The sequence below is a fragment of the Bos mutus genome, chromosome 21 (assembly GCF_027580195.1).
Source record: "Bos mutus isolate GX-2022 chromosome 21, NWIPB_WYAK_1.1, whole genome shotgun sequence".
In the NCBI taxonomy this organism is placed as follows: domain Eukaryota; kingdom Metazoa; phylum Chordata; class Mammalia; order Artiodactyla; family Bovidae; genus Bos; species Bos mutus.
In genome coordinates this window covers 30,886,483-30,911,127 of record NC_091637.1, presented here as the reverse complement: position 1 = coordinate 30,911,127, position 24,645 = coordinate 30,886,483, and the positions used below count along the sequence as shown (strand labels likewise).

The 24,645-nt window shown below is 45.8% G+C and overlaps 1 protein-coding gene across 3 annotated transcripts in view; it reads left to right on the top strand.

The window, feature by feature from the left end:
• Positions 1 to 24,645, top strand: part of SCAPER (S-phase cyclin A associated protein in the ER) — a 419,624-nt gene that overhangs the window by 386,140 nt on the left and 8,839 nt on the right. For all 3 annotated transcript variants that reach the window (XM_070358560.1, XM_070358561.1, XM_070358559.1), the window contains one exon: positions 2,631 to 2,780. In XM_070358560.1, the coding sequence (XP_070214661.1) occupies positions 2,631 to 2,780 (150 nt within the window). The remainder of the gene's footprint in view (positions 1 to 2,630; positions 2,781 to 24,645) is intronic.

The window sequence follows — 24,645 nt, the reverse complement described above, 5'->3', positions numbered from 1 at the left end:
ATCCATATAGTCAAAGCTATGGTTTTTTCAGTAGTCATGTACGGATGTGAGTTGTTGTTCAGTTGCTCAGTTGTGTCCAACTCTGCAACCCCATGGACTACCAGCATGCCAGGCTTCCCTGTCCTTCATCATCTCCCAGAGTTTGCTCAAACTCATGTCCATTGAGTCAGTGATGCCATCCAAACATCTCATCCTCTGTCATCCCCTTCTACTCCCATCTTCAGTCATTCCCAGCATCAGGATCTTTTCCTATGAGTCAGTTCTTCACATCAGGTGGCCAAAGTATTGGAGCTTCAGTTTCAGCATCAGTCCTTCCAATGAAGATTCAGGGTTGATTTCTTTTAGGATTGACTGATTTGATCTCCTTGCAATCCAAGGGACTCTCAAGAGTCTTCTCCAACACCACAGTTAAAAAGCATCAATTCTTCAGTGCTCAGCCTTTTTTATGGTCCAGCTCTCACATCCATAAAGGACTACTGGCAAAACCGTAGCTTTGTCAACACAGACCTTTGTCAGCATAGTAATATGAGAGCTGAACCATGACAAAGGCTGAGCACCAAAGAATTGATGCTTCTGAACTGTGGTGTTGGAGAAGACTCTTGAGAGTCCCTTGGATTGCAAGGAGATCAAACCAGTCAATCCTAAAGGAAATCAACCCTGAATATTCATTGGAAGGACTGATGCTGAAGCTCCAATACTTTGGACACCTGATGCAAAGAGCCAGTTCATCGGAAGAGACCCTGATACTGGGAAAGATTGAAGGCAAGAGAAGAAGGGGATGGCAGAGGATGAGATGGCTAGATAGCATCACCAACTCAATGGACATGAATTTGAGCAAATTCCAGGAGACAATAAAGGACAGAGGAGCCTGGTGTGCTGCAGCCCATGGGGTTGCAAAGAGTCGGACACGACCTAATGACCAAACAACAACAAAGCTAGCACATAGTAGGCCCTGTAGACTGACTCACATTCCAAAGGGGTGAAGAATTTACCCGACGTTGCATCTTGCAGGTGTTGAATCAGGATGTTAAGTACTGAGTGCCGCATTCCCACTGTTCCTGTACCTTTCTTCAGAGCCATAAACCTACGTAATTGTTCTGTGTGACAACGTGTTGCATAGTGGTAACAAAAGGTTATCCATTAGAATATTTTCTTAACTGGTTCCATTTCATTGTATACTAATAAGGCTGTCAAAATATTTTTCTCCCTTCAGCAAAGACTTTTATTTCACTCTGAATTCATATTGGCACAGATGGCCTTGAGATCCCGGGTATTGTATATTGCATACTCTTTGACAGTTTTTACAATTGAAGGTGGTCTCAAGAAACAAATCAATGTACTGACTTGGCAATTAATTCTGGCTAAAAAGGAAATATGGTTTCCTTGAAAAATTGGTTTAATTTTTATATTCAAACTTGCATGCCCCTTGACCTGCTCTTATCAGTAAAGGTTAAACAGAGGGCACTGGGTCACAGCAAGCTGGACACAACTAATTAAATAAGGGCTGAGCTGAGAAGGTGTCACTCCTGATTTAAAGGATCGAGGCCCTCCTGAAGTCTCTTTGGGGCTTGAAAAACATTTTGTCTCAATGCAATGAAACTGAGGCAGAAGGCACTCTTAAAATTTAGCAGTAATTTCGTTTCAACAGCATTAATTAAAAAGACTGTGTTTCACAACACGGTTAGACAGAGTGAATTCATTGAAACTTCCAAGCTGCAACAGATCTGACCTGGTTCAAGCCAGCCAAGACCTCCTCCAATCAAGAGATGAGTTTAAAACGCTGCCATATCCCACAGGCCAGCAGTGGTGCTTCATTCCAGTGTGGGCTGCGAGTGTATTCTGTGGGCTTCGCCTCTCCCCTTTGCCCTCCTGTCGCTCTGTCTGTTTGACATGTTTATTAAATAGAAGCTTCAGGCTGCACAGACAGACTCAGGCTCTCCTCCCGCATTGCCCACCACGGGCAGCCCCTTGCCTGTCTTGAGAAAGGATCCCAGAAGCCTCGTAACCAAGGGGGCTTCATTGTTTGTTTTTTTGGGGGGAGGTGTTTGTTGGGGATTTTTTACATTCTTTTGGGAGCTGTGGAGCTATTTGAATAACAACTAGTTGTTATTTATATCTATTTTGTTTTTGAACTTAAGTAAATAATTAGAATTGTATTTTAATCCCTGAATATGAGAAAATATTTTTCTCCTTCAAAAAAAAAAGTATTGGAAGTTAGCTAAATGATAGATTTGCAGGTGAATTTTAATATCTTTAAATTTTTCCAAGTTTTCTACAGTGAGACTATTTGTGCAATGAAAAAAAAATACCTCATTAAAAATGGGATAAATACTCATGCTTTAGGTGAATAACATCTTGATCCACATAGTTACAGGCATCTGGTCTGCTACGCTCTATTTTTTCTTTTTTTTTTCAGGGTAATAAGTGTTGCATTTAGTACGGTCACTTATTAGAGCAAGAATCCTTGAACTGAGCTGTTAAGCATTGTGCTTTCAAAATTTCATAGGCTTTCCTGGCAGCGTGGCACAAAGTGCACAGGGCCCAGGCTTGCTTTGTGGTTTGTGCAGAGCTCTGCTGCAGCTCTGGCTCTCCCTGGCTGCGGAGTTCTAACTGCTCCTTGTCTTTGTCAGTCTATCGTAGGGGCAGAGGGCTTGTCCCTTGCGTTCCGGCACATCGCCAGCTCCCTGCTGGGCCACTGCAGCCTCGTCTCCTGTGAAAGCCTCCTTCATGAGGTCATCGTCTGTGTGGGCTACTTCACTGTCAGCCACCCAGATAACCAGGTAAGGGGCCCAGGAGCGTTCCTCAGACTTCCCCAGCCCTGAGAGTGTGAGGTATTGGAGTGAGAAAAGGCAGGCGAGCCTGCTGGAACCCATCTGTTCTGTGTGAGGCCCTTGAGGTAGGCTCCAGGGATATGTCTCTGGCTTCTCCTCTCTAGAAAGACAGGATCAGCCCTAGATCAGCACGAGGACCTCCTCTTAGAGCTATAAAAATAAAATATTTTTCATCAAATATTCTTGTTAAGCCACAGAGAAGTGTCTCCTCCCTTACCATGTAGATTCTGATGCTTTATTCATTTTGTTTGTTTGTTTGGATGAAATAGATAACATCTTTCAACTTGCATCACTTTGCAAATAGCATCAGAGTCTGTTGCTTTATGAAACTGCTCTTGGTCTTTGGCTTCTGCCGAGGTGCTTAACAGGGTGCCAGATGGTGTTGGAGGGGAGCCTGAGAAGACAGGGCTTGGGCCTTACCCCCTTGAATCATCCAGAATCCTTTTGCTTTTAACTGTTTTATTTGGTTTCTGAGCAAGATTTCATTTGTAAATAGGGTTCTGTTGCCTTAAAATGTTGGGAAACCTGTTTTACAGATTTTATTTTAAAAATAACAATAATAAAATACTTTATTTCTCCTTATTTTAAAAAACAGAGTTATGGCATAACGTATCAGATTATAATTCCTGAAAACCTAATTTATCTAAAGCCTCCTACTCAGCAACTCTAATTGTGTGGATTATATCTGAGAAAAAGGCCAGCAAACAACCCTCACTCCAAGTTTCCTAATTTTTTATTTTAGGCAACTCTGTAATAAATGTGCTTACTAGGTTTATTAGCCTGCAATAATCTAGACCTGGAGAAGGCAATGGCACCCCACTCCAGTACTCTTGCCTGGAAAATCCCATGGATGGAGGAGCCTGGTAGGCTGCAGTCCGTGAGGTCGCTAGGAGTCGGACATGAGTGAGCGACTTCACTTTCACTTTTCATTTTCATGCATTGGAGAAGGAAATAGCAACCCACTCCAATGTTCTTGCCTGGAGAATCCCAGGGACGGCGGAGCCTGGTGGGCTGCCATCTATGGGGTCGCACAGAGTCGGACATGACTGAATCGGCTTAGCAGCAGCAGCAGTAATCTAGATCAGGGCAGGAGAAGGACAGGAGATAGTTGTAGTGCCAGGGCCAAATACAAGGTGACAACCTACACACTAAGCGTTAATGAAACTGTCTATGTGATAAGGAGAAAGAAGTTAGAAGAAATAAGACAAGCCCAAGGACTTAGCAGGTGTAGCCATTGGGGTTCACAGGGACACTAACCCAGTGTTTTATTTCCCCAGATGACTGTTGATGCCCCCAGTACTGGCCCTGGGTGAGCATGGAGGCAAAATGTGTGCTGCATACCTTCCCTCTAAGAAGGTTAAAAAATATGCAGTCCATCCCTGAAAGATTTCCATGATTAAAATACAGGAAATGCGGACCCTTGCCAGAATAAGTGTCATACATAGAAAAATTCCTCTTTTAAAGACCTCGTTGCCCGGAGGGCAGACCTTTCTCCTCTCCCACCATGGGAGCACTCACACAGCACTCTCCCCAGCCAGCATCTCTGGACAGATGTTATGCCCTTCCTGCAGGCCAGGCCCCACAGGTTCACGAGTCTCTCTCTCACAAGCTACTCAAGGAGGAACATCTCCTGTTAGGTTATCTTTTCTTCATGTGTATCCATTTGACCTACTAAATTGCATTCTGTTTCCCTTCAAAAGTTTGTCTTTTGGTTACAAAAGTGTCCCTTCAGTTCAATTCAGTTCAGTCACTCAGTCGTCTCTGACTTTTTGCAACCCCAAGAATTGCAGCACGCCAGGCCTCCCTGTCCATCACCAACTCCCGGAGTTCACTCAAACTCATGTCCATCGAGTCGGTGATGCCATCCAGCCATCTGTCATCCCCTTCTCCTCCTGCCCCCAATCCCTCCCAGCATCAGGGTCTTTTCCAATGAGTCATCTCTTTGCATGAGGTGGCCCAAGTATTGGAGTTTCAGCTTTAGCATCAGTCCTTCCAATGAACACCCAGGACTGATCTCCTTTAGGATGGACTGGTTGGATCTCCTTGCAGTCCAAGGGACTTTCAAGAGTCTTCTCCAACACCACAGTTCAAAAGCATCAATTCTTCAGTGCTCAGCTTTCTTTATAGTCCAGCTCTCACATCCATACATGACCACAGGAAAAACCATAGCCTTGACTAGACAGACCTTTGTTGGCAAAGTAATATCTCTGCTTTTCAATATGCTGTCTAGGTTGGTCATTTACTCATCATGAAAAAGATAAGCAAGGGTAAAGAAGGAAGCAGAGTCCCAGTCATTCCTGATCTCACTGTTGAGACAGCCACTGTTACCGTTTTGGCAGGTTCCTTGCAGTCTCTTTTCTGTGAACATTTTGCCGTTAATATTGTTGAGATATAATTGACATATAACATTGTATTGGTTTTAAGTGTGTACAGTGTGAAGACTTGATCATGGTTGTGTTGCAAAATGATTAGCACAATAAATTTAGTTAACAGTCATCACCTCACATATTCATTTTTTTGTGTGATGAGAACGTTTAGATGTACTCTCTGCAGCTTTCACATATGCAATACGGTGTTGTTAACTCTAGTCACCATGCTGTATGTTACGTCCCCAGAGCTTACTTACCTTATAACTGGGAGTTTGTGCCTTTTGACACCTTCACTCATTTCACCCACATTCTGTCCCTCTATGAACGTTTCTACCTAGCTGAGGTCATAGTGTATATACAGTCCTAGCCTGCTTTATACACTTCACATTATATCAGAAGCCTTCTTTGTGAGCATCACTTTTAATGGCTCCATGACTTTATCTTATGTAGCCAGCCCGTGGTCTACCTAACAGTTTCCTGCTCTATACCTAAGTCATTTACTATTTATCATGACACTGTCTCCTGCCTTGTAAAGAGGTGAGTAATTTGTGTGTGTGATGATGTTTTACTGTACAGTTCTACAGCAAAAGGTTTAGTTCCTTCAGTGCACTCATGTTTAGGGATGGTTTGAAACTCTCTGCTTAAATCAACTGTGTTGTGATGAATTTACTGAACTGTGTGGGGTTTCAGAGACTCTTTCTGCTCTCCTCCCCGGCAGGTAAAACACATCTCTAAGTGTCTCTGGGCTCACCAGAGTCAGTGAGGAGTGGGGTCGGGGAACTGGTGTTTGGAAATGGCATGCTAAAACTGACATGGACCTGATGGCAAAGTAGTGCCTGGGCCTGCTGGAACAAGAGAAAAGCAGATTCAGTGGGCAGAGAGAGCAGCAAGCAGTGCAAGGAGGAGACAGAGACCCTGTGGCTTCTCAGGCAGGGAAGAAGATGCTCTGGGGTTTAGAGATAATTGTGGAAAGCTAAGTTCACTATGAGTAAGAAGTTAGAAAAGTTAAAAAAAAAAAAAAAAAAAAGGCCAGACCTCCTTTCCCAACACCTTGCCTCCCAGAAAGATTGAATCTTACCTGGACATCCACTTCTGATTTGATGGAAGGTCAGAGAAGTCAGTTCAGTCCTAATGCAATTGCTAAAACGGTAAAGTATCTGCCTACGATGCAGGAGATCTGGGTTCGATCCCTGAGTTGGGAAGGTCCCCTGGAGAAGGGAATGGCAACCCAGTCCAGTACTTTTGCTTGGAGAATCCCGTGGACAAAAGAGCCTGGCGGTCTACGGTCCATTAGGTCGCAAAGAGTCAGACACGACTGAGAGACTAACACTAGGTATCAGCTAGAGAAGAAATCAGAAATTGCTAGAAATGATAGTAATTGCCAGCCACTGAGACACTGAACCTTACGGAGATGCTGTTTCTAAGCATAACCTCTTACATTCATAGAATGCTTTGTTGTTCAGTCGCTCGGTCGCGGCTGACTCTCTGCAACCCTGTGGACTGCAGCACACCAGGCTTCCCTGTCCTTCAGCATCTCCCGGAGCTGACTCAGACTCATGTCCATCGAGTTGGTGATGCCATCCAAGAATTCTTTCTACTACTCCTCATATCTGTTGTCTCTTGGACCTTCCTCATTAGCATTTCACTGAGGCTGTAAGCAGAAAAATTATTCCTACCTCACAGACAGGTGAGGTATTGGGATTCAGCAAGGTGAAATAAGCCCCCTGAAATGACATAAAGAATTGGAGAAACTGAGGCTCAGAGAAGGAACAGGAATTGCCCAGCAAGAATTCACAGAATCCAGTCTCCTGGTGGGCAGTCCTGATGCCCTTTCTGCCTCACTTCTGTTATTATGAAAGTGAATTTATTTAACCTCATGCCACTTTCTTTAAATCTGAGAAATTTCAGAGGAGAAATTATGATGCTCAACTGATTTAATGTTTCCTTATCATCAGGCAGAAATCATGTTAATTTGCAGGCCTGTTTGTCCACAGAGGATCTTTTATTCCTTCCAGGGAAACAGCTTGTGTCTTTATAAGACAGGAGACCCTGAACTCCTGCTGCAACTGAAGGCTGTTTTATTAGGTAAACTGTTGTGCATAAAGGATTGGCACTTTTTATTTGCCACCATTTAGTCTATTAACTGGAAGGACTGAGCCCCATGATACCAAGGATGACTTTAGAAGAGAAACCTGGATAATAAAAGCAATGCCCCATCCTTGATAGAACCAATCATCTGTTTCCTGTAGGGTTGCAGTTTCTAATTAAAAAAATTTTAATCAAAAGCTTCCTTGTATTTTATAGTACTTTCATGACTCTAAGTTCCTTCCCATTTAATTATTATAATGAACGTAATTAGTATGTGCTGTCAGGCCTTCACTTTATTTACATTTTATATTGGATAATTAAATGTGGTCTGATAATTAAATTAACTCAAATGACAGATGATTTGACCGCCTGCATATTACTGTATTGGGAATAAGCACCTTTGCATATTCATTTCAGTTAGTGACTGACTTTTTCATCTGGTAAGACCCCATAGATTCCCGCTATCAGAGCTGGAATCTCCTGTGATAGTTGAAAGGAGGAAGGATCCCATTGGCCCACCCTCCCCCATCAGCTTCTCTGAAGGGAGTCAGGCAGACTGTGTCATCATCTGCTCGGCCATTGATTGTGGGGGGCAGAGGAGGGGGCGGTGGTCAGAACTGGCCAGTCAGCTGGACAGTGAGGCTTGTGAAACTAGATTCTGCCTAAGCTGTGTGACACGCAGTTTCCAAGTCTTTTGTTGCTTCATGACTTAGTAAGAAAATCGAAAGGTAATCGACTAGAGGTTCCTAAAATGTTGTGCTCACCTCAGACATTTCCCTGCAAACAAAAACAGGGGCAGTCTCCCAGTTGCATACCACCTGCCCGGGAGGGACGCAGAGTTGTGTTTTAAGAGTGGCAGTTTCCCAGAGCTCCATTTTAGCTTTTGGAACTTTCAGAGGTGCCCTAATTCCTGTGCAAACATTCTTGCTTTGCTCCTTGTTTTTCTCAAAGGCGGATGGTCCTAGGTCACACCCATCTGGTAAGCTCCTGCAGCCTCGTCCAGGTCTCAGAGTAGAGTGTGCTCTGGTGGGTTCAGAGTGAAAACCCCAGCCTTCAAGGCCTTTCTGTTCTTCCAGTGTTGGCAGCTTATTCCTGAGCTGCCACACGCACGTTCAGCTTTCTCTGTTTTCTTGGTGTGACAGATACAGTTCCCTTTCACAAAATAATAATGTATCATGCCTAACGAAGAGCCTAAGAACTTCAACAATATAACTATCTTGGAATTACTCTCAGTATTTACAGCAACAGAGGAAGCTATGGGGTTTGTTCCCAAAAGTAGAACAAATAAACTTCCTAATTAAAAATAACTTCTGCCTAAAGATTTATTTCTCTGCATATAAGTTAGCATATTAAAAAGCAGAGACAATACTTTGCCAGCAAAGGTCCATCTAGTCAAGGCTATGGTTTTTCCAGTGGTCATGTATGGATGTGAGAGTTGGACTGTGAAGAAAGCTGAGTGCTGAAGAATTGATGCTTTTGAACTGTAGTGTTGGAGAAAACTCTTGAGAGTCCCTTGGACTGCAAGGAGATCCAACCAGTCCATCCTAAAGGAGATCAGTCCTGGGTGTTCATTGGAAGGACTAATGCTGAAGCTGAAACTCCAATCCTTTGGCTACCTCATGCGAAGAGTTGACTCATTGGAAAAGACCCTGATGCTGGGAGGGATTGGGGGCAGGAGGAGAAGGGGACAACAGAGGATGAGATGGCTGGATGGCATCACTGACTTGATGCACGTAAGTTTGGTGCATCAAACTCCAGGAGTTGATGATGGACAGGGAGGCCCGGCGTGCTGTGATTCATGGGGTCGGAAAGAGTCAGACTGGACTGAGTGACTGGACTGAACTGAACTGAAAGATTTATTTGGAGGCTTCCGGTGAGTGACCTGGCTGGTGTTAGAATGGAGAAATTTGCCAGTTAGCGATTTTGGCCGCTTGTCGGAAAAGTCACCAACATCACAGAATCCAAACAAAAGATATCTTTACGCCCCTCATCTCTTTGGTGTCCCCATCTTGCTTTTCCCACACAAGGGTAGTTTGAAGTACCTCCTACTCATAGTAAGTACCTTTTTACTCCAAGACCACCTGAAAGGTTTGCAAGGAAATCCCTCCTTGGCTGAGTGGCTGCGTTGCTAGGGAATTAACTGGAGTAATGGGCAGCCTCCCCAAGGAAACCTTCTCTGAGTCCTCAGGTGGACACCATCACCACTCAAGGCTGACACTGACCAGGTATAGCACTGTTCAGCATTCAGTGAAAGGGATGTTTTCCCCACCCCCTCTGTACAGAATCTTGCCCTGATTCGTGGCTCACTGTACTCCCACCAATCCCCCTGCCTGTGATTGACACAGCAGTAGTTCAGATGGCACCTGATTAGATTCCCATCTTGAGTCAGTCTGCACTTCAGATTTTGAACTTGATCTCTGATGGCAGTAAACGTCAGATGTCACAGAGGATGAGAGCACAGGCTCTGGAGACAGCCGGCTTTGAAATCATTTAGTCTGTTCTTTCCTAGCACTGTGACCTTGGTTTGGTCAAGTTACTAAATTGTGAGCCTCAGTTTCCTCATCTGTGAAATGGAGGGCATAATACCAGTACTGCCCGTGTTGCTGAGTGAATTAAATGAGACAACACAGGCCCAGACTCTTAGTGAACGCTCAAGAAAGGCAGACCCTGCCGTCCCAGCGGCCCTGTTATCATCAGCTTTATGGCACTAAATAATACAGCTGGGTCAGCAGTAGGCTGAATTCATAATTCTGGCATGGTAAACTGAAAAGAACATGGTTGTGCAGATAACGGTGACTGAGCCATGAAATTAACAGACAGTTACTCCTTGGAAGAAAAGCTCTGACAAACCCAGACAGTGTATTAAAAAGCAGAGACATCACTTTGCTGACAAAGATCCGTATAGTCAAACCTGTGGTTTTTCTAGTAGTCATGTACGGATGTGAGAGTTGGACCATAAAGAAGGCTGAGCACTGAAGAATTGATGCTTTCAAATTGTGCTGGAGAAGACTCTTGAGAGTCCCTTGGACAGCAAGGAGATCAAACCAGTCAATCCTAAAGAAAAGCAACCCTGAATATTCATTGGAAGGACTGATGCTGAAGCCGAAGCTCCAATACTTTGGCCCCCTGATGCAAAGAGCCAACTCATTGGGAAAGACCCTGATGCTGGGAAAGATTGAAGGCAGGAGGAGAAAGGGGTGACAGAGGATGAGATGGTTGGATGGCATCATCTCAGTGGATATGAGTTTGAGCAAACTCCAGGAGTTGGTGAAGGACAGGGAATGGCATGCTGCAGTGCATGAGATCTCAAAGAGCTGATATGACTTAGTCACTGAACCAGAGAAGGCAATGGCACCCCACTCCAGCACTCTTGCCTGGAGAATCCCATGGACGGGGGAGCCTGGTAGGCTACAGTCCGTGAGGTTGCTAAGAGTCGGACATGACTGAGCGACTTCACTTTCACTTTTCACTTTCATGCATTGGAGAAGGAAATGGCAACCCACTCCAGTGTTCTTGCCTGGAGAATCCCAGGAACGGGGGAGCCTGGTGGGCTGCCGTCTATGGGGTTGCACAGAGTCGGACACGACTGAAGCGACTTAGCAGCAGCAGCAGCAGCAACTGAACAACAGAAACAAACTATCCTTTCACCTGTCTTCTCAGTTTCTCAGTTTGGGGGAACTCAGGTTCAGAACACTCCAGTGAAATAACTGTCTGAAATCTAACATTGAAGCTTTGAAACTGAAACCTCACCATAGTTTCCTCTCCACTGCACTATAAAGGCTGGCAGCCCACTAACAGTGTCTGAGGCGAAGAGCATAAGGAGGGACATTGTGAGGGCTTGGTTTAGCCACACAGTGACATGAAGTTAATCCTCTGAGATCCGTCCCAAGACTGGACAGAGCAGCAGAAAACGCACACACGACTGTCAGCACCCCAGTCCCAGGGACCCAAACCAGGTCCTGTGAGCAAGGGCCGAGGCTGAACGCCGCCGCCGGGCGTGGGCAGTGTGTCCAGTCGTCAGTCATCCTTGGCTCACTTGGAAGTCTTCTACTGGGTGTGGAAAATGAGGCCAGAAGGAATGTTTTGTCACAGTTTAACTAATGACCAGTCATAAAACTAACTTTTTCTGGGCCTGCCTTGGTGTTCAGACTTAAAGGGTACCTTTTTAAATCACTGAGATAGACTGTAAACACTTCTGTAATCACAGAGAAAACACCTCTTCTGACGTAGGAGATCTTAAAGCCCAACATCATACAACAAACACTGGAACAGCAGTCAGGAGGTAAGGCCTTCTCCTAACTATGCGGCTGTGTGACCCTGAGCAAGTCACTGCCCTTCTCTGGACTTCACTTTCCTGTCTGTCAAAAGAGTTAGGCTGGGTGCTCCCAAGGGCCCTTCCAGCTCTGACAGAAGACAAATGTGTAAGTCTATGATGAAGTGAGAAGTTATGTCCAGGCCAATATAGGTGCTTGAATTCAATAATTTTCATTTCTAAATGTAGTCATCACAAATGTTCTAGCAGCCACACTGGTCTCCTTGCTGTTCTGCAAACACACCTCTCAAAACTTTGTTCTTATTGCTTTCTACATGGGAATCTTTTCCCCCAGAAATCAGCATGGTCTGGGGAGTGGCGGGGGCGGGAGCGGGAGGTGACTTTCAAAGGCTTTTTTCTCAGTTATCATGTTATCAGAGTGGCCTTTCCTGACCGTATGACCTAAAATCAGCCCCATGGTTCCTGTTTGCGCCTTTACCTAGCTGTATTTTTATTCATATACTTATTGCCCACCCCGACATTCATTTTGTCTGTCTCCCTCTCCCACCCCAGGCTACTAAGGTGTTAGTATGTCAAGAACAGAGTCTGTCTGCAGTGCCTACAGGAGTGTCTGGCACATAGTAATTACTTAATATTTGTTAAATGAATTATTGGATGTTGAGATAATCTATCTCTTCTAGACATTATACTGCAGAAAAGGTTAAAATGGCCCCAGATTTTAAAGAATACAGCACTTCTGTTTTAGTGACCAAACCTCCTAAACTGACTTTTAGCTAAAACTTTAAGAGCCATTTCTTTGGCATGGTAAGTTATATTTGAATTTATTCTAAGAGAAACTTCTTAGTTTTGTTTTTGCTGGAGCCAGTAGTTCTGAGATACAAAGGAAACTAGTGTGTTTAAGGTTTGGCAAATCCTGTGTTTGAGAAAACAGCAGTGTGTGAGAGAAAACTTTGGAGGCAGACTTAAGTCCATGTCCTAGCCCCGCCCCGCACTTGAGTGATAAACTTGGGCAGGTTATCCTGAGTGTCACTTCCCCCAGGCTATAACATAGAGCCAAGAAATTGTAATGATTAAATGTCATCCTCAAAACTGCCCTGATGGTCCAGTGGCTAAGACTCCAGGCTCCCAACGCAGGGGCCCCAAGTTCAATGCCTGCTTTGGGGACTAGACCCCACAGGCCGCAACTAAGAGTTGGCATGCCACAACTAAAGATGCCATGAAGATCCCGCATGCCGCATGCTGCACCTGAGACCCAGCGCAGCCAAATAAATTATTTTTTTTAATTTTATTTTATTTTTAAACTTTACAATATTGTATTGGTTTTGCCATATATCGAAATGAATCCGCCACAGGCATACGCGTGTTCCCCATCCTGAACCCTCCTCCCTTCTCCCTCCCCGTACCATCCCTCTGGGTCGTCCCAGTGCACCAGCCCCAAGCATCCAGTATCATGCATCGAACCTGGACTGATGACTCATTTCATATATGATATTATACATATTTCAATGCCACTCTCCCAAATCACCCCACCCTCTCCCTCTCCCACAGAGTCCAAAAGACTGTTCTATACATCAGTGTCTCTTTTGCTGTCTCGTACACCAGGTTATTGTTACCATCTTTCTAAATTCCATATATATGTGTTAGTGTACTGTATTGGTGTTTTTCTTTCTGGCTTACTTCACTCTGTATAATAGGCTCCAGTTTCATCCACCTCATTAGAACTGATTCAAATGTATTCTTTTTAATGGCTGAGTAATACTCCATTGTGTACATGTACCACAGCTTTCTATCCATTCATCTGCTGATGGACATCTAGGTTGCTTCCATGTCCTGGCTATTATAAACAGTGCTGCGATGAATATTGGGGTGCACGTGTCTCTTTCAATTCTGGTTTCCTCAGTGTGTATGCCCAGCAGTGGGATTGCTGGATCATAAGGCAGTTCTATTTCCAGTTTTTTAAGGAATCTCCACACTGTTCTCCGAAATGCAAATCAAAACCACTATGAGGTACCATTTCACGGCAGTCAGAATGGCTGCGATCCAAAAGTCTACAAGCAATAAATGCTGGAGAGGGTGTGGAGAAAAGGGAACCCTCTTACACTGTTGGTGGGATGCAAACTAGTACAGCCACTATGGAGAACAGTGTGGAGATTCCTTAAAAAACTGCAAATAAATTATTTTTTAAATGTCATCTTTATTACGCAGAGCCCAGGTTTACTTGACTCTCAGCCATAAGAGGGGGTGTCTCGGGTATTTGCCTGTCGAGTTGGTGGCATTGTCACAGCAAGTCTCTTTGATACGTGTGTCCCACTCGGAAAGCATATGCTGTTGGAAAAACTACACTTAAAGACCCCAAATCACCGTGTCATTCACTTTAATAACAAGCTTCAGTGGGCAGGGGGCGGGGGGCAGGGGGGGGTAAAATATTTTTCTCAAGTTTCTTCATGTGTGTGTAGTTCCTTTGGGATCACATACCTTGGGTCTGCATAACTCGTCAAAGAACCTAGTGTGTAGGAGTTCTGTCATGGTAGCCATGAGCTGGTCTCTGCTGCAAGGCCGGGCAGTATGTTTTTGTAGCGTGAGGAGAGGATTGTGGGCTCTGGAGCCAACAACTGAACCCCTTACTAGCTCTGTGATCCTGGTCAAAACCCTTACCTTCCTGGTGCCAGTTTCCTTAAATCAGGATAACACTGATAACACCTCATAGGGTTGTTGTGCAGATTAAATTAGGTCATGAGCATAGTGTAAAATTAGTACATTCCCTGGGCCTGAACAAAGGTTAATTGTGATATGATTGAAAAGTCTGCCTTCCACATTCCCTGCTCTTAATGGGGAGATCCTTGGAGCATCCACTCGGTCAGCTCTGACACTTGATACCACCTTAGATAGGCCATCTCTGCTGTCAGAGCCTGTGTCCCCGTCTGTTGAAAAAACTGACGAGAACTCTGTGTCTTCGTGGACCCAAAGGATGCAGAAGCATGAGGAGGTCCTCCCATAGGGGTCTCTGGGCCGCCACTCGACGCACTGCCCCAGCACAGCTGCCAAGGGAGGTCTGGGTGGGTCAGTCTGGCCCTGTCCAGCTGCCAGCTCCCCCGCCCAAGGGGCATGCATAGTTCAGCCGGACATACCTGACAGGTAATAAACATACGCTTGTCTGGAAGGCAGTGGAGGAGAATCTCTGCTCACCATTTGGGGCTGCAGAAATAGGAGGAAGAGAGACCTCACACCCAAATAACTCTCCTCTATATGGGCAACTGCTAAACTGAAAACACACCACAGAAATAACTCAGAGGTGCACTGAGATGGTGTTAGGAAAAGAAACTAGAAAATGCCTCACATGAATCAATGTGAGCATTTAATGGACCTTAATTGGAACCTTATCCTACTGTACTTAGAGCAGAGAGATGAAAGCAAAAGAAATCTGAGAGACCATTTATTTCACTTGAGAAAGCAGTAAACTAAAACTACAAAAAGATTTGACTACTATTATATTTTTTATGATTAAATAAAATTGTCATAGACTGGTGCTGGCGAGCCCATAAGTGCGCCGTGGAATGCATCCATGCTCTTTGGCTGCTGTTGGGATGTGATCAGAAAATCTATCAGGCTGTGCTCTGCATTTATTAACTCTGCTATTCTCACACCACCCAAAGGCTCTGTGGTGAGGAAGGCTTGACCCAAGTTCAAAATCAAAATAGTTGAGATACGAGGATAGTGTATTTTGTGTGAAGACTTTCATTCATTCTTAAGAAAAAAATATAAGCTATTTTCACCATATTTAGATGTAGTGTCTGTGTAGGTATAATCACCAAAAGGTGCTCATGTGTGTGAAACCTTGTAGCACAGGATTATATTATTTCTCCAAGTTCACAGGCCTTCAGAGATCATCTAGTCCAGCTCCCGTCATTGCCAGACAAGAGAAGGGCTTGCTCAAGTCCCTGGAGCCAGTCCTCCTGACACAAGATCTAGGACTTTTTGTGACCAGTCTTCTGCCTCCTCTCCCCACCCCCTACCTTGTGGTAGGTGGGACATAGATACTTCAAGTAAAAAAAAAAAAATCCAAAATAAAGAGGCCCCTCAAATGTATGACAATATAGTGGGTCTGTGTCATTTCCAAGGTCTGTGCTCTTTAGACAAAGCTCTTTCTCAAACATAAATTAAAATGAAAAGAGCACTTACGAGTATAGTCCCTGACAAATTATAGAATCCATGACTTTTAGGGTTAGCCAAGTGTTTAAGAGAATCTAGGCCAACCTTCTTGTGCTGCAAGATGTGTTCAAAGGGGATTTAGAACATGCTTCATTTAAAAGGTAACTCTTCTCACAAAATAGACAACATGAAAGAAGGGAAAAGAAGTTCTAACATGGAACAGAGGCTGGAGGTGACTTATTCGTGGGGAAATGCCAGTATCATGAGCTTTGTGTCCACATGAGCATTCATCATTCATTCCTTCGCTCAGTGATCAGCTTTTACTGAATGTCCGCTCCATCTCAAACCAAGTGCTGGAGGATGCAGAAACGAATAGAGCCCCGATCTTGTCTTTGTGGAGCCCAGAGCCTAGGAGCCGTGCTGTCAGTGCTGAGACTCATTCCTTCCTTCCACAGACATTTCACAAGTGCCTGCGATGGCCCAGCTACTGTTATAGCCACCCAGAAGACCGAGAGAAACAAAATAGACTAAGTCCCTGCTCTCAGGTTGCTGACACTCTGGGAGGAAAGGGAGAGACGATCAATAAGCAAACCTGGATGGGTGCTCGAGCTTTGTTTAGAGATATTTCACAGTGGAGGTGGTGCTTGAGCTGCTATCTGGAGGTGGAATAGTTACTTACCAGGTAGCAAGGTAGGAAAGACATTCTGGGCCTAGGAAAGACCATGAGCAAAGATGTGTGTGTGTGCGCTTAGTCACTCAGTCATGGCCAGCCCTTTGTGACCCCAGGGACTGTAGCCTACCAGACTCTCCTCTCCGCGGGATTCTCCAGGCAAGACTACTGGAGTGGAATGCCATTCCCTTCTCCAGGGGATCTTACTGAGATCTAAAATGGCCTGGCAGGTTTAGGGAACGACAAGCTGTTCCTTCTATCTGTAGCTTAGGAGGTAGTGGAGAGAATATGAGTTAAGGGTGAAGAAGCTGGCTGGGCCGAAGTCATGAAGAAACCTGCATGCAATTGGTAGGTAGGTCTTAGGGATTTATTCTCTCAGACATGATGAGGTGCCCCTAATGTTACTAGCAGGGGGAGGAGATGTTCAAGCTGTGTCTGAAAGTCCACTCAGGATGTAGAGAGTGGGGAGACAGGCCCCAGGACTTCTGCAGTGGAGCCCCAGGATGGGAGCTGGTGTCCCTGGTTATGTAGCATTGTTCCTCCCCACAGGAACAGGGTGGTGTCTGAGGGGGGCACCTGCCCAGGAGCCTTCTTTGCACCCCTCTACCAGCAGTAAGCAGCCTGTCACCCATTGGAAGCAGGGGACACACGTCAGGGGCCTTGTCACCCAGGTTCCCTGGAGGGACACTGAAGGACAGCCACTCCCCCTCGCTGCATGAGGAAAGCCCTCATTTCTGTAGGATAACCTGGTTTCCAAAGCCTCTGCGAGGCCCAACCCCCAGATACTGGCTTTAACCTCTCCTCCTGCCCCTGACTGCTTCCCTGCCTCCTTCCCTCCTTCCCTCTCTCTCCTTCCTCCTCGACCCTCGGCTGGTGCTAGACAGCAATGAATCCCTGGGACCACCAGGAAGAAGGCTAGTGCTCCAAGGGCCTGCCTCCCACACAGTCTGCCAAGATCTCTGCACTTAATCTCAGCCTCGAAATCTATCTTAGAGCAGAAGCAAGTCTGGGGAGAGAGGAACGTGTTTGCAGTGCTAGCCAAGGGAATCTTTGTGTTTCTCTGCCCCAAATTCAGTTTGATTATGTATGTGGACAGACTCTTCAAATTTTTCTCATGTGATATTTAAATAAGGCCATTTCAGTGCCCAGCCTACTCTACCCTCAAGGCATCAGATCAGAGAAACAAGGTGTGTGGGTGGGAGTGTTTGGGACATACCTTTTCCTTTATATGATTCATAGAGGTCACTGGCCTCAAGGCCCCTCCTATCATATCTTTCCTCTCCTGGGCTTGGGCGTCAGGTGTGATGGGACTTGTCAAAGAGCACTGTGGACAGAGAGGCTTGGCCTCTGCCCCAGCCTGGCCACGAGGACTGTTGCCCCCTGTGCTCCAGCATTGTAGCAGGACCAGTTTCACAGGGAGGAATGCAACAGCTACTTTGTTTCTGCTCTGCTAGAAAAATATTCTTTGTTCCAATGATTTACAGGCCCTCTCGGCTGTCTCTTATAATGAATTTAGATGTCTAGACACCTATTTTTTGCCCCTTTGTTGAGGACATCTTGTCTCTGACAAGAAAAAGGAAAAAGCAAAACAAGAATTCCTAGGCATAAAGAATTCTCCTTGGTGAGATTTAACCATTTGTGTCCATTTCTGTCTGATCTCGTACTCCATTCACGCTACCGCCTGGCTGATGGAGGTGGTTTGGCCTTGGGCTTGACAGACCAGCTCTTGCTGTCCCTACCCATGCCCCACCTGCCCCTGCTCTCCAGACTGTTGTGCCAAGAGGCTGTTGGAGTCGATGGGGTGCTGCCTGAAGTACTCAGTCAGCTGTTCTTGTAAGTCCAAAGATAGCGGCTCTGAGGACCTTGAAAGCCCTGGGAAGAGTAGGCCCAGGGCGCTGGTGTGGCAGTGGGTGTAGACAGGCCCCTGGAGTCAGGTTTCGACACCAAAGCTCAGTCCTCGTTCGTTCATTCCCCAGCTGGTCATGGAGCACCTGTGATTTGTCAGGCACGATCCTAGGCACTACGCCACACACTGGGGACACAGCAGCGAATAGAAAGGACATGACCCCTGTTCCCACAGTGCTGAAAACAGACTCACATCAGCCTGTCTTTGCCTCAACAACTGCTCATGCTTCTGGAGTCTTCTGGTCCATGGCAGACGTGGGACTGAGCTTCCAGTGACCTGAGCAGTTAGCAGCTTGCCAGAGAGGGCATTCTGAGGGGGAAAAAAAGAACATAAAAATAAAATGCAAAGCCTTCTCCTAAATAAGGGAGAAATTTAAGATCACTCTTAGATCATAGCAAAATTAGCAGGATTCACAGAGTATACGTAGATAAGACAGAAAGAAAGTGACCACTTTGTATTTTGTTTCCTTGAATGTAGGTGAATTCTAGAGAGATGGAGATTTTGCTGTAGGACACCATGGTTGTGTCTAAGATGCTTGGAAGGATGGTTGGATGGATGGATTTCGAAAGGGGCCAAGAAACTGCCCCCACAGAACCTTTTTTCTAGTTTATTTCTATTATTTAGTGTTATGGTTTTGGTATGGTCAGGAAGAGAGCTGTTCCCATATAAGTGAATTTTGCAGAGGACTAAACTTACCTTTAAAACACTATATTTATTTAACATTAACTACTTGTGTTCATTTTTTAAATTTTAGTCTCCTATTTCTTAAATCATACTTAATATACATTTTTGATGCCTTAAGAAATGAATATCTACTGTAGTATCAAGTACATGAGCATTATCGTGTATGTGAAGCAAATTTTTTAAGTATAGAGTACTAAGAGAAGGTCATGGGGTATAATATGTGTTACTACTACAGTACAGTAATATCACTCAAGACCAACCATTTATACTAAATGATTCCAGGCAACTGTCTCAATTCTTATTTGTTTTTGAAATCATTTTCATTTCCACGCCCTCACTTACTAGAGTCAGCTGGCGCTTCTTTCTGTCTCCAGCAGTCTCCTAATTTGCTGATTCCAATCCACTTTTGTTGGACTTGCTTCTGAAATGTAAATTGGTAGGCTGAGTTGGGGCTTGCAGAACTTAGCTGTAAATAATTGACGTGGGCTTCGTGGACCGACTGGGCACTCTGTGAGGGCAGGGATGTCTCTGACTCATTCACTGCCTCGCTCCCCAAGCCTTACATAGCACTCTGCCAGAGTAGATGCTCAGTAGAGTTTTGATGAATGAACTGGTGTGTCTGCTCAGCAGCCTGCTTGCTCACTTCCTGGTTCTTGGCTGCATTCCAGGTGGTCACAGTTGGAGGAAGGGGGCCTTCTGGGTGAGGAGAATCAGGCTGTTTTCCATTTACATAACATGATAGAGTCCCCAGAGGCCTTCCTACCACTCTCCTTGGGATCTTTGAAGTGACTACAGTTGTCATTTCATAGATGTGAAGTGACTACCGCAGTTGTCACAGATGTGAAAAACGCAGACTGCCCAGGCCAACTACGTTTCTAGACCAGATGCATACTCCGTAGCTTACCTCCACTTTCCTTTTTTTTCTTCCTGAAATTTAACTGTTGGGAAAAACTCTTCAGGTCATACCAAGGATTAGCATTATAAATATATCATAGGGGATAGTGGTTGTTTCAAAAACAAGGCTGGGTCTGCAGGCACGCAAAATCCAGAAGGCAGCTAATTACATCACCATCACGAGAGGGTCCTCATTCAGAAGTCGCATGTTCCAACAGTTCACTCCTGAGAATCTAGCCCCATCACCAACCGTTCCTCTCTTTCAAGTTCTTATGTCTGATAGTTTGAGACAAACCCTTGGCACAGCCTAGCGTATAACCAAGAACTGGCTATTTGATATCTAGCCAAGCAGAATATAGGTTTTTGAAGAAAGGTCTTTTGTGTTGGTTTAATCTGTGTATGTCAGTTGATTTAGTCTGTTTAGAATGGCAATATGTCATCCTCCTCTTCATCTGGGCTGGCAAAATTGTGCGAGAAGCTGGCTGGCAGCCAGTCATTGGAACGAGCTCAGGGCTTGGCGACAGAGAGCCCCTCTGCCTAGGAAGGGGCAGCCCCCTGGGTGTGATAGCCCTGAGAGGCAAGAGAGAAGCCAGCTCTCAGAGTCAGAAGAGTTTTCCAGGCCCAGCTCCATAAATGACCAGTGGACCTGTAACAAGTCTCCCAAGCTTTCTGAGTTTCGGAGCTCTTCTTATAAAAGAGTATAGCCATCCGTGTCTGCCCCCGTCAAGGGTGTTGAGAGACTCAGATGATGTAGATAGAGGGGCTTCAGGGACGACTGAGTACCGTCTCCGCCAGTGACAGGCTTTCTGCTGCGTTGGATGTTACTGAGGTTCTGGCGTGCTGCAGTCCATGGGGTCACAAAGAATCGGACACGACTTAGGGACTGAACAACAAGCAACAACTGGCAATGTGAACCCCTAGAAAATTTTGGATTCCTTCACATCAAGTGAGAGACCAGTGTCACCCCACTACCCACAAAGGAGGAGGGTTTTTTCCCAGACCTCTCCTTATAACCGGGCCAGGGAGCCCTGCCTGGGATGCTGAGAGTCTCAAGCCCAGTTTCTTTCTAGGGGAGCAGACAAATGATCACAGAATCCATTCTTAGGGATGTCTTAGTTCAGGCTGCAGTAACAAAGTTCCATAGACTGGGTAGCTTGTAAAACAATAGGAATTTGTTTCTCATTGTTCTGGAGGCTGGAAATCCAAGGTCAGGTTCTGGTGAGGGCCCTCTTTCCAAGTTACAGACTACCAGCATTTCATCATGTCCTCACAAGGCAGAAAGAAGACTAGAGGGCTCTCTGGAGTCTCTTTTATGAAGGTATTAATCTCATTCATGAGGGCTCCACCCTCATGATCTAATCACCTCCTGAAGGCCCCACCTCCTGATGCCATCACATGAGGATTAGGATTTCAACAAAAGAATTGAGGGGGGCACACAAACCTTCAATCTATGACAGGGGACTAGCTGAGCAGACCTAAGACGATGTGAAATGGAGACCTGCTTCAGAAAATGGCATCTGTGCCCCATGAGAGGAGATCTTGGTATGATTCTCCCCCAAGGCAAGGTACAGAAGAATGTGTTAACTAGGGACCCTGTGTCACTTTGATTCACTCATTCCAGTAACTCTGAGGTGCCCAGCCCTCTAGCAGAGCAGGGGAGGACAGAAAAGTAAAGGAAACAGTTCCTGCCCTTCTGGAACTAGGAATTAAGCTGCTCACACAATTTACAGTATAAAAGCTGCTGCCTTGTCTTTGGGTTGAAAAGCAGAGGCAATTTCTGGCCGTGCTGCCTGGGAAGGCTTCCTGGGCTAAAGGATTTCCTTAAGTGCTTGGAGGGAAGCTCCTCCTGGGTCTGAATCAGGAGCCCACAACACCAGCCTTATTAGCTCTGGCACTTCTTGCTCTGTTTTCAGATTGACAGGTCTGGCACAACAGCCCCAACACACACACAGACTCAGCTTAAGACTGTTTCTCTGTACCACTTACCTGTGTTTCTTGGATCACACTTATGCTAGGATTTTCTTTTCAAAGCTGTCAGAATGCACTTCCTACCCCGCCACCACAAGATCCTGGCTGGCATCCCCCGCCTGTTTGCACAGCTCTCTCCTGTGGAGGCAGAGCCAGGGAGAGGCCGCAGCGTGGCTTCCCAGGTGGCATGAAGCTTGCTGATGAGTCCTAGCCAGAGCAGGGCCCGCTGCTGCCAGGCACCCTGTTCTGATGAGCAGCCCCTACGAAGAGGCGGGGGCAGGATGACAGAAAGCACTCGTTAGACCTCACACACTGGGAGGGGACTTCTGATTCTGCGAGTGTAGGGAAGCCAGATCCGGCAGGAGGAGACTCAGAGCAGCAGAACTGGTGAGCTAACCAAAGGCTCCTAACTAACATTGCCTTTTACATTGTGGTCACAGACACTGTTTTGTTTGATCCTCATGTAAATGCTAAAAGCTGCCATCTGCCTCCGTTTCATTGAAAGAACACTGTGGCTCAAACCAGTTAACTGACCAGGGCTAGTTAACACCAAGCTTCCTTGAGCCTGCAGATTCATGCTTGTGGCCTCGAGAGACAACTGGCCCAGGCACTTCTAAAATACACCTGGTTAGTGAGGAAAGCCTGCTAGTGAAACTTCATGCTGGCCAGGGGTGACAAGGAATTGGACCTGAGCTGTGGATTGAATTGTATTCCTCCAAAATTCATATGTTGAGCCCTAACCCCCAGTGTGAATATCCTTGGAGATAGGACTTTTAAGAGTTAATTAAGGTCGAATGAGGTCATAAGGGTGGGTCCTAATGTAATAGGATTGGCGGCCTCATGCACACTCACTAAGGACAGGCCACATGAGGACACAGCGAGGTGTCAGCATGCAGACCAGGGAGAGAGCCCCCACCAGAAGCCCCACGCAGCACTCTGACCTAGCCTGCCAGGCTTCTGAACTGTGCGAAAGTACATTTCTGTCATTTAAGCCCCCTAGTCTAGGGTAGTCTGTGATGGCAGCCTGAGCAGACGAAGACAGGCTGGCACTGAATCTAGGTTGTTTCTTCTCTCCACGTGAAATTCCTCCACCTACAATTCTAGGTGCTCAGATCTGATCTAACCTTGAAGGTCCAACCCACCTGCTCAGTGCAGCCTTCCTCACCTTAGTAAGGAGTAATCTCTCCCTCCCATGGGCTGCCCCAGTACTTTATCCTCCCTCTCTGATGACCCAGGCGCCTTTGTATTACTGTCCTTTCTGGACATACCTCATCTCCCTGAGAGGTGAGGCTTGACTCCTCTCCATGTCCCCTTCAGCATTTGGCACAGGAGGCATTCGGTAAATGGCTACTGAATTTAGAGCTCTTTTCTGGCTTCCTCAATTGGGGCACCCAGTTATACTTCATTTGGTAGGAGGTGCAAAGATTGGAACCCGAAAGCTTAGTGGGTGTCCAGGGATCAGCAGATGAAAGAATCAACATGTCCCACTTGTCTACTCCAGATTCTTTTATTTTTATTTTTTCCCCAGATGCCTTTTTAGTGCCGGTATTCAGATCCTCCTGGCCCTCTTTCCAAGGCTGTATCACACGTTGGCAGCATGCAACTTTCCTTTTTCTAAAGCCCCTTCTTCCCAGAATTGTTGATAGTTCCAAAAAGAAAAGGAAGTGAGGGTCTCTCGCCCACTTCCTCTCTTACCCTCTCCCTATTCCTTCTCCTAACCCCTTGCCAGTGAAGAAAAAAGGTGGTGAGTAAAAGGTGGTGAGTGCCAGGGCATACAGGTTAAAAGATGCCTTTCTTCAGTGCCCGTGGAACTACTACTGCTTGCCTTTGCTTAGAAGCCCAAAGGAAAATTCTCTCCAGAAGCTGACCAAGAATGGGCCCAAGAAAGCTTTGCAGTACTCTCTCATGTTCTGATACAGTCAAGTAGTTTCTGTGTGACTTGTCTTAAATTCAAAATGCGGGAATCTAATTCTCAGTGAGAAAGAGTATATTAAAGACCCAGAACTCTTGGTCATGTTCTTTTTCTTTATTTGAGTGCTAGTGGCTCAGACCAGAGAAGGCAATGGCACCCCCCTCCAGTACTTTGCCTGGAAAATTCCATGGATGGAGGAGCCATGGGGTCGCTGGGAGTCGGACACGACTGAGAGACTTCACTTTTCACTTTCACACATTGGAGAAGGAAATGGCAACCCACTCCAGTGTTCTTGCCTGGAGAGTCCCAGGGACGGGGGAGCCTGGTGGCTGCCATCTGTGGGGTCACACAGAGTTGGACACGGCTGAAGTGACTTAGCAGCAGAAGCAGCAGTGGCTCAGACAGTAAAGAATCTGCCTGCAATGTAGGAGACGTGGGTTCAGTCCCTGGGTCGGGAAGATCCCCTGGAGAACAGCCTCCAGTATTCTTGCCTGGAAAATTTCATGGGCAGAGGAGTCTGGCAAACTCTAGTCCATGGGGTCACAAAGAGTCAGACATGACTGAGCGACTAACACAGGTATGTTCACTTTGTGAAAAATCAGTCTTTTAACTTAAAGGGGATATGTGTTCTGCTTCATTGAAAAGTATACTTAAAAAAAAATAAATAAAACCCAAAACAACTGAACAGTTGGCTTAGGTCACACAACTAGTTGGTGACTAGGGTAAAGGCCAGAGCTCAATTCTCCCAGCTCTGTAGTTAGTATGTATTTTAGAATCACACCCCCAAGAGCAAGAGGCAAGTTCAGTGTCAGTTGCTTTTGATCTGAAAGTGAAAGTGAAGTCACCCAGTGGTGTCTGACTCTTTGCAACCCCATGGACTGTAGTCTACCAGGCTCTTCCA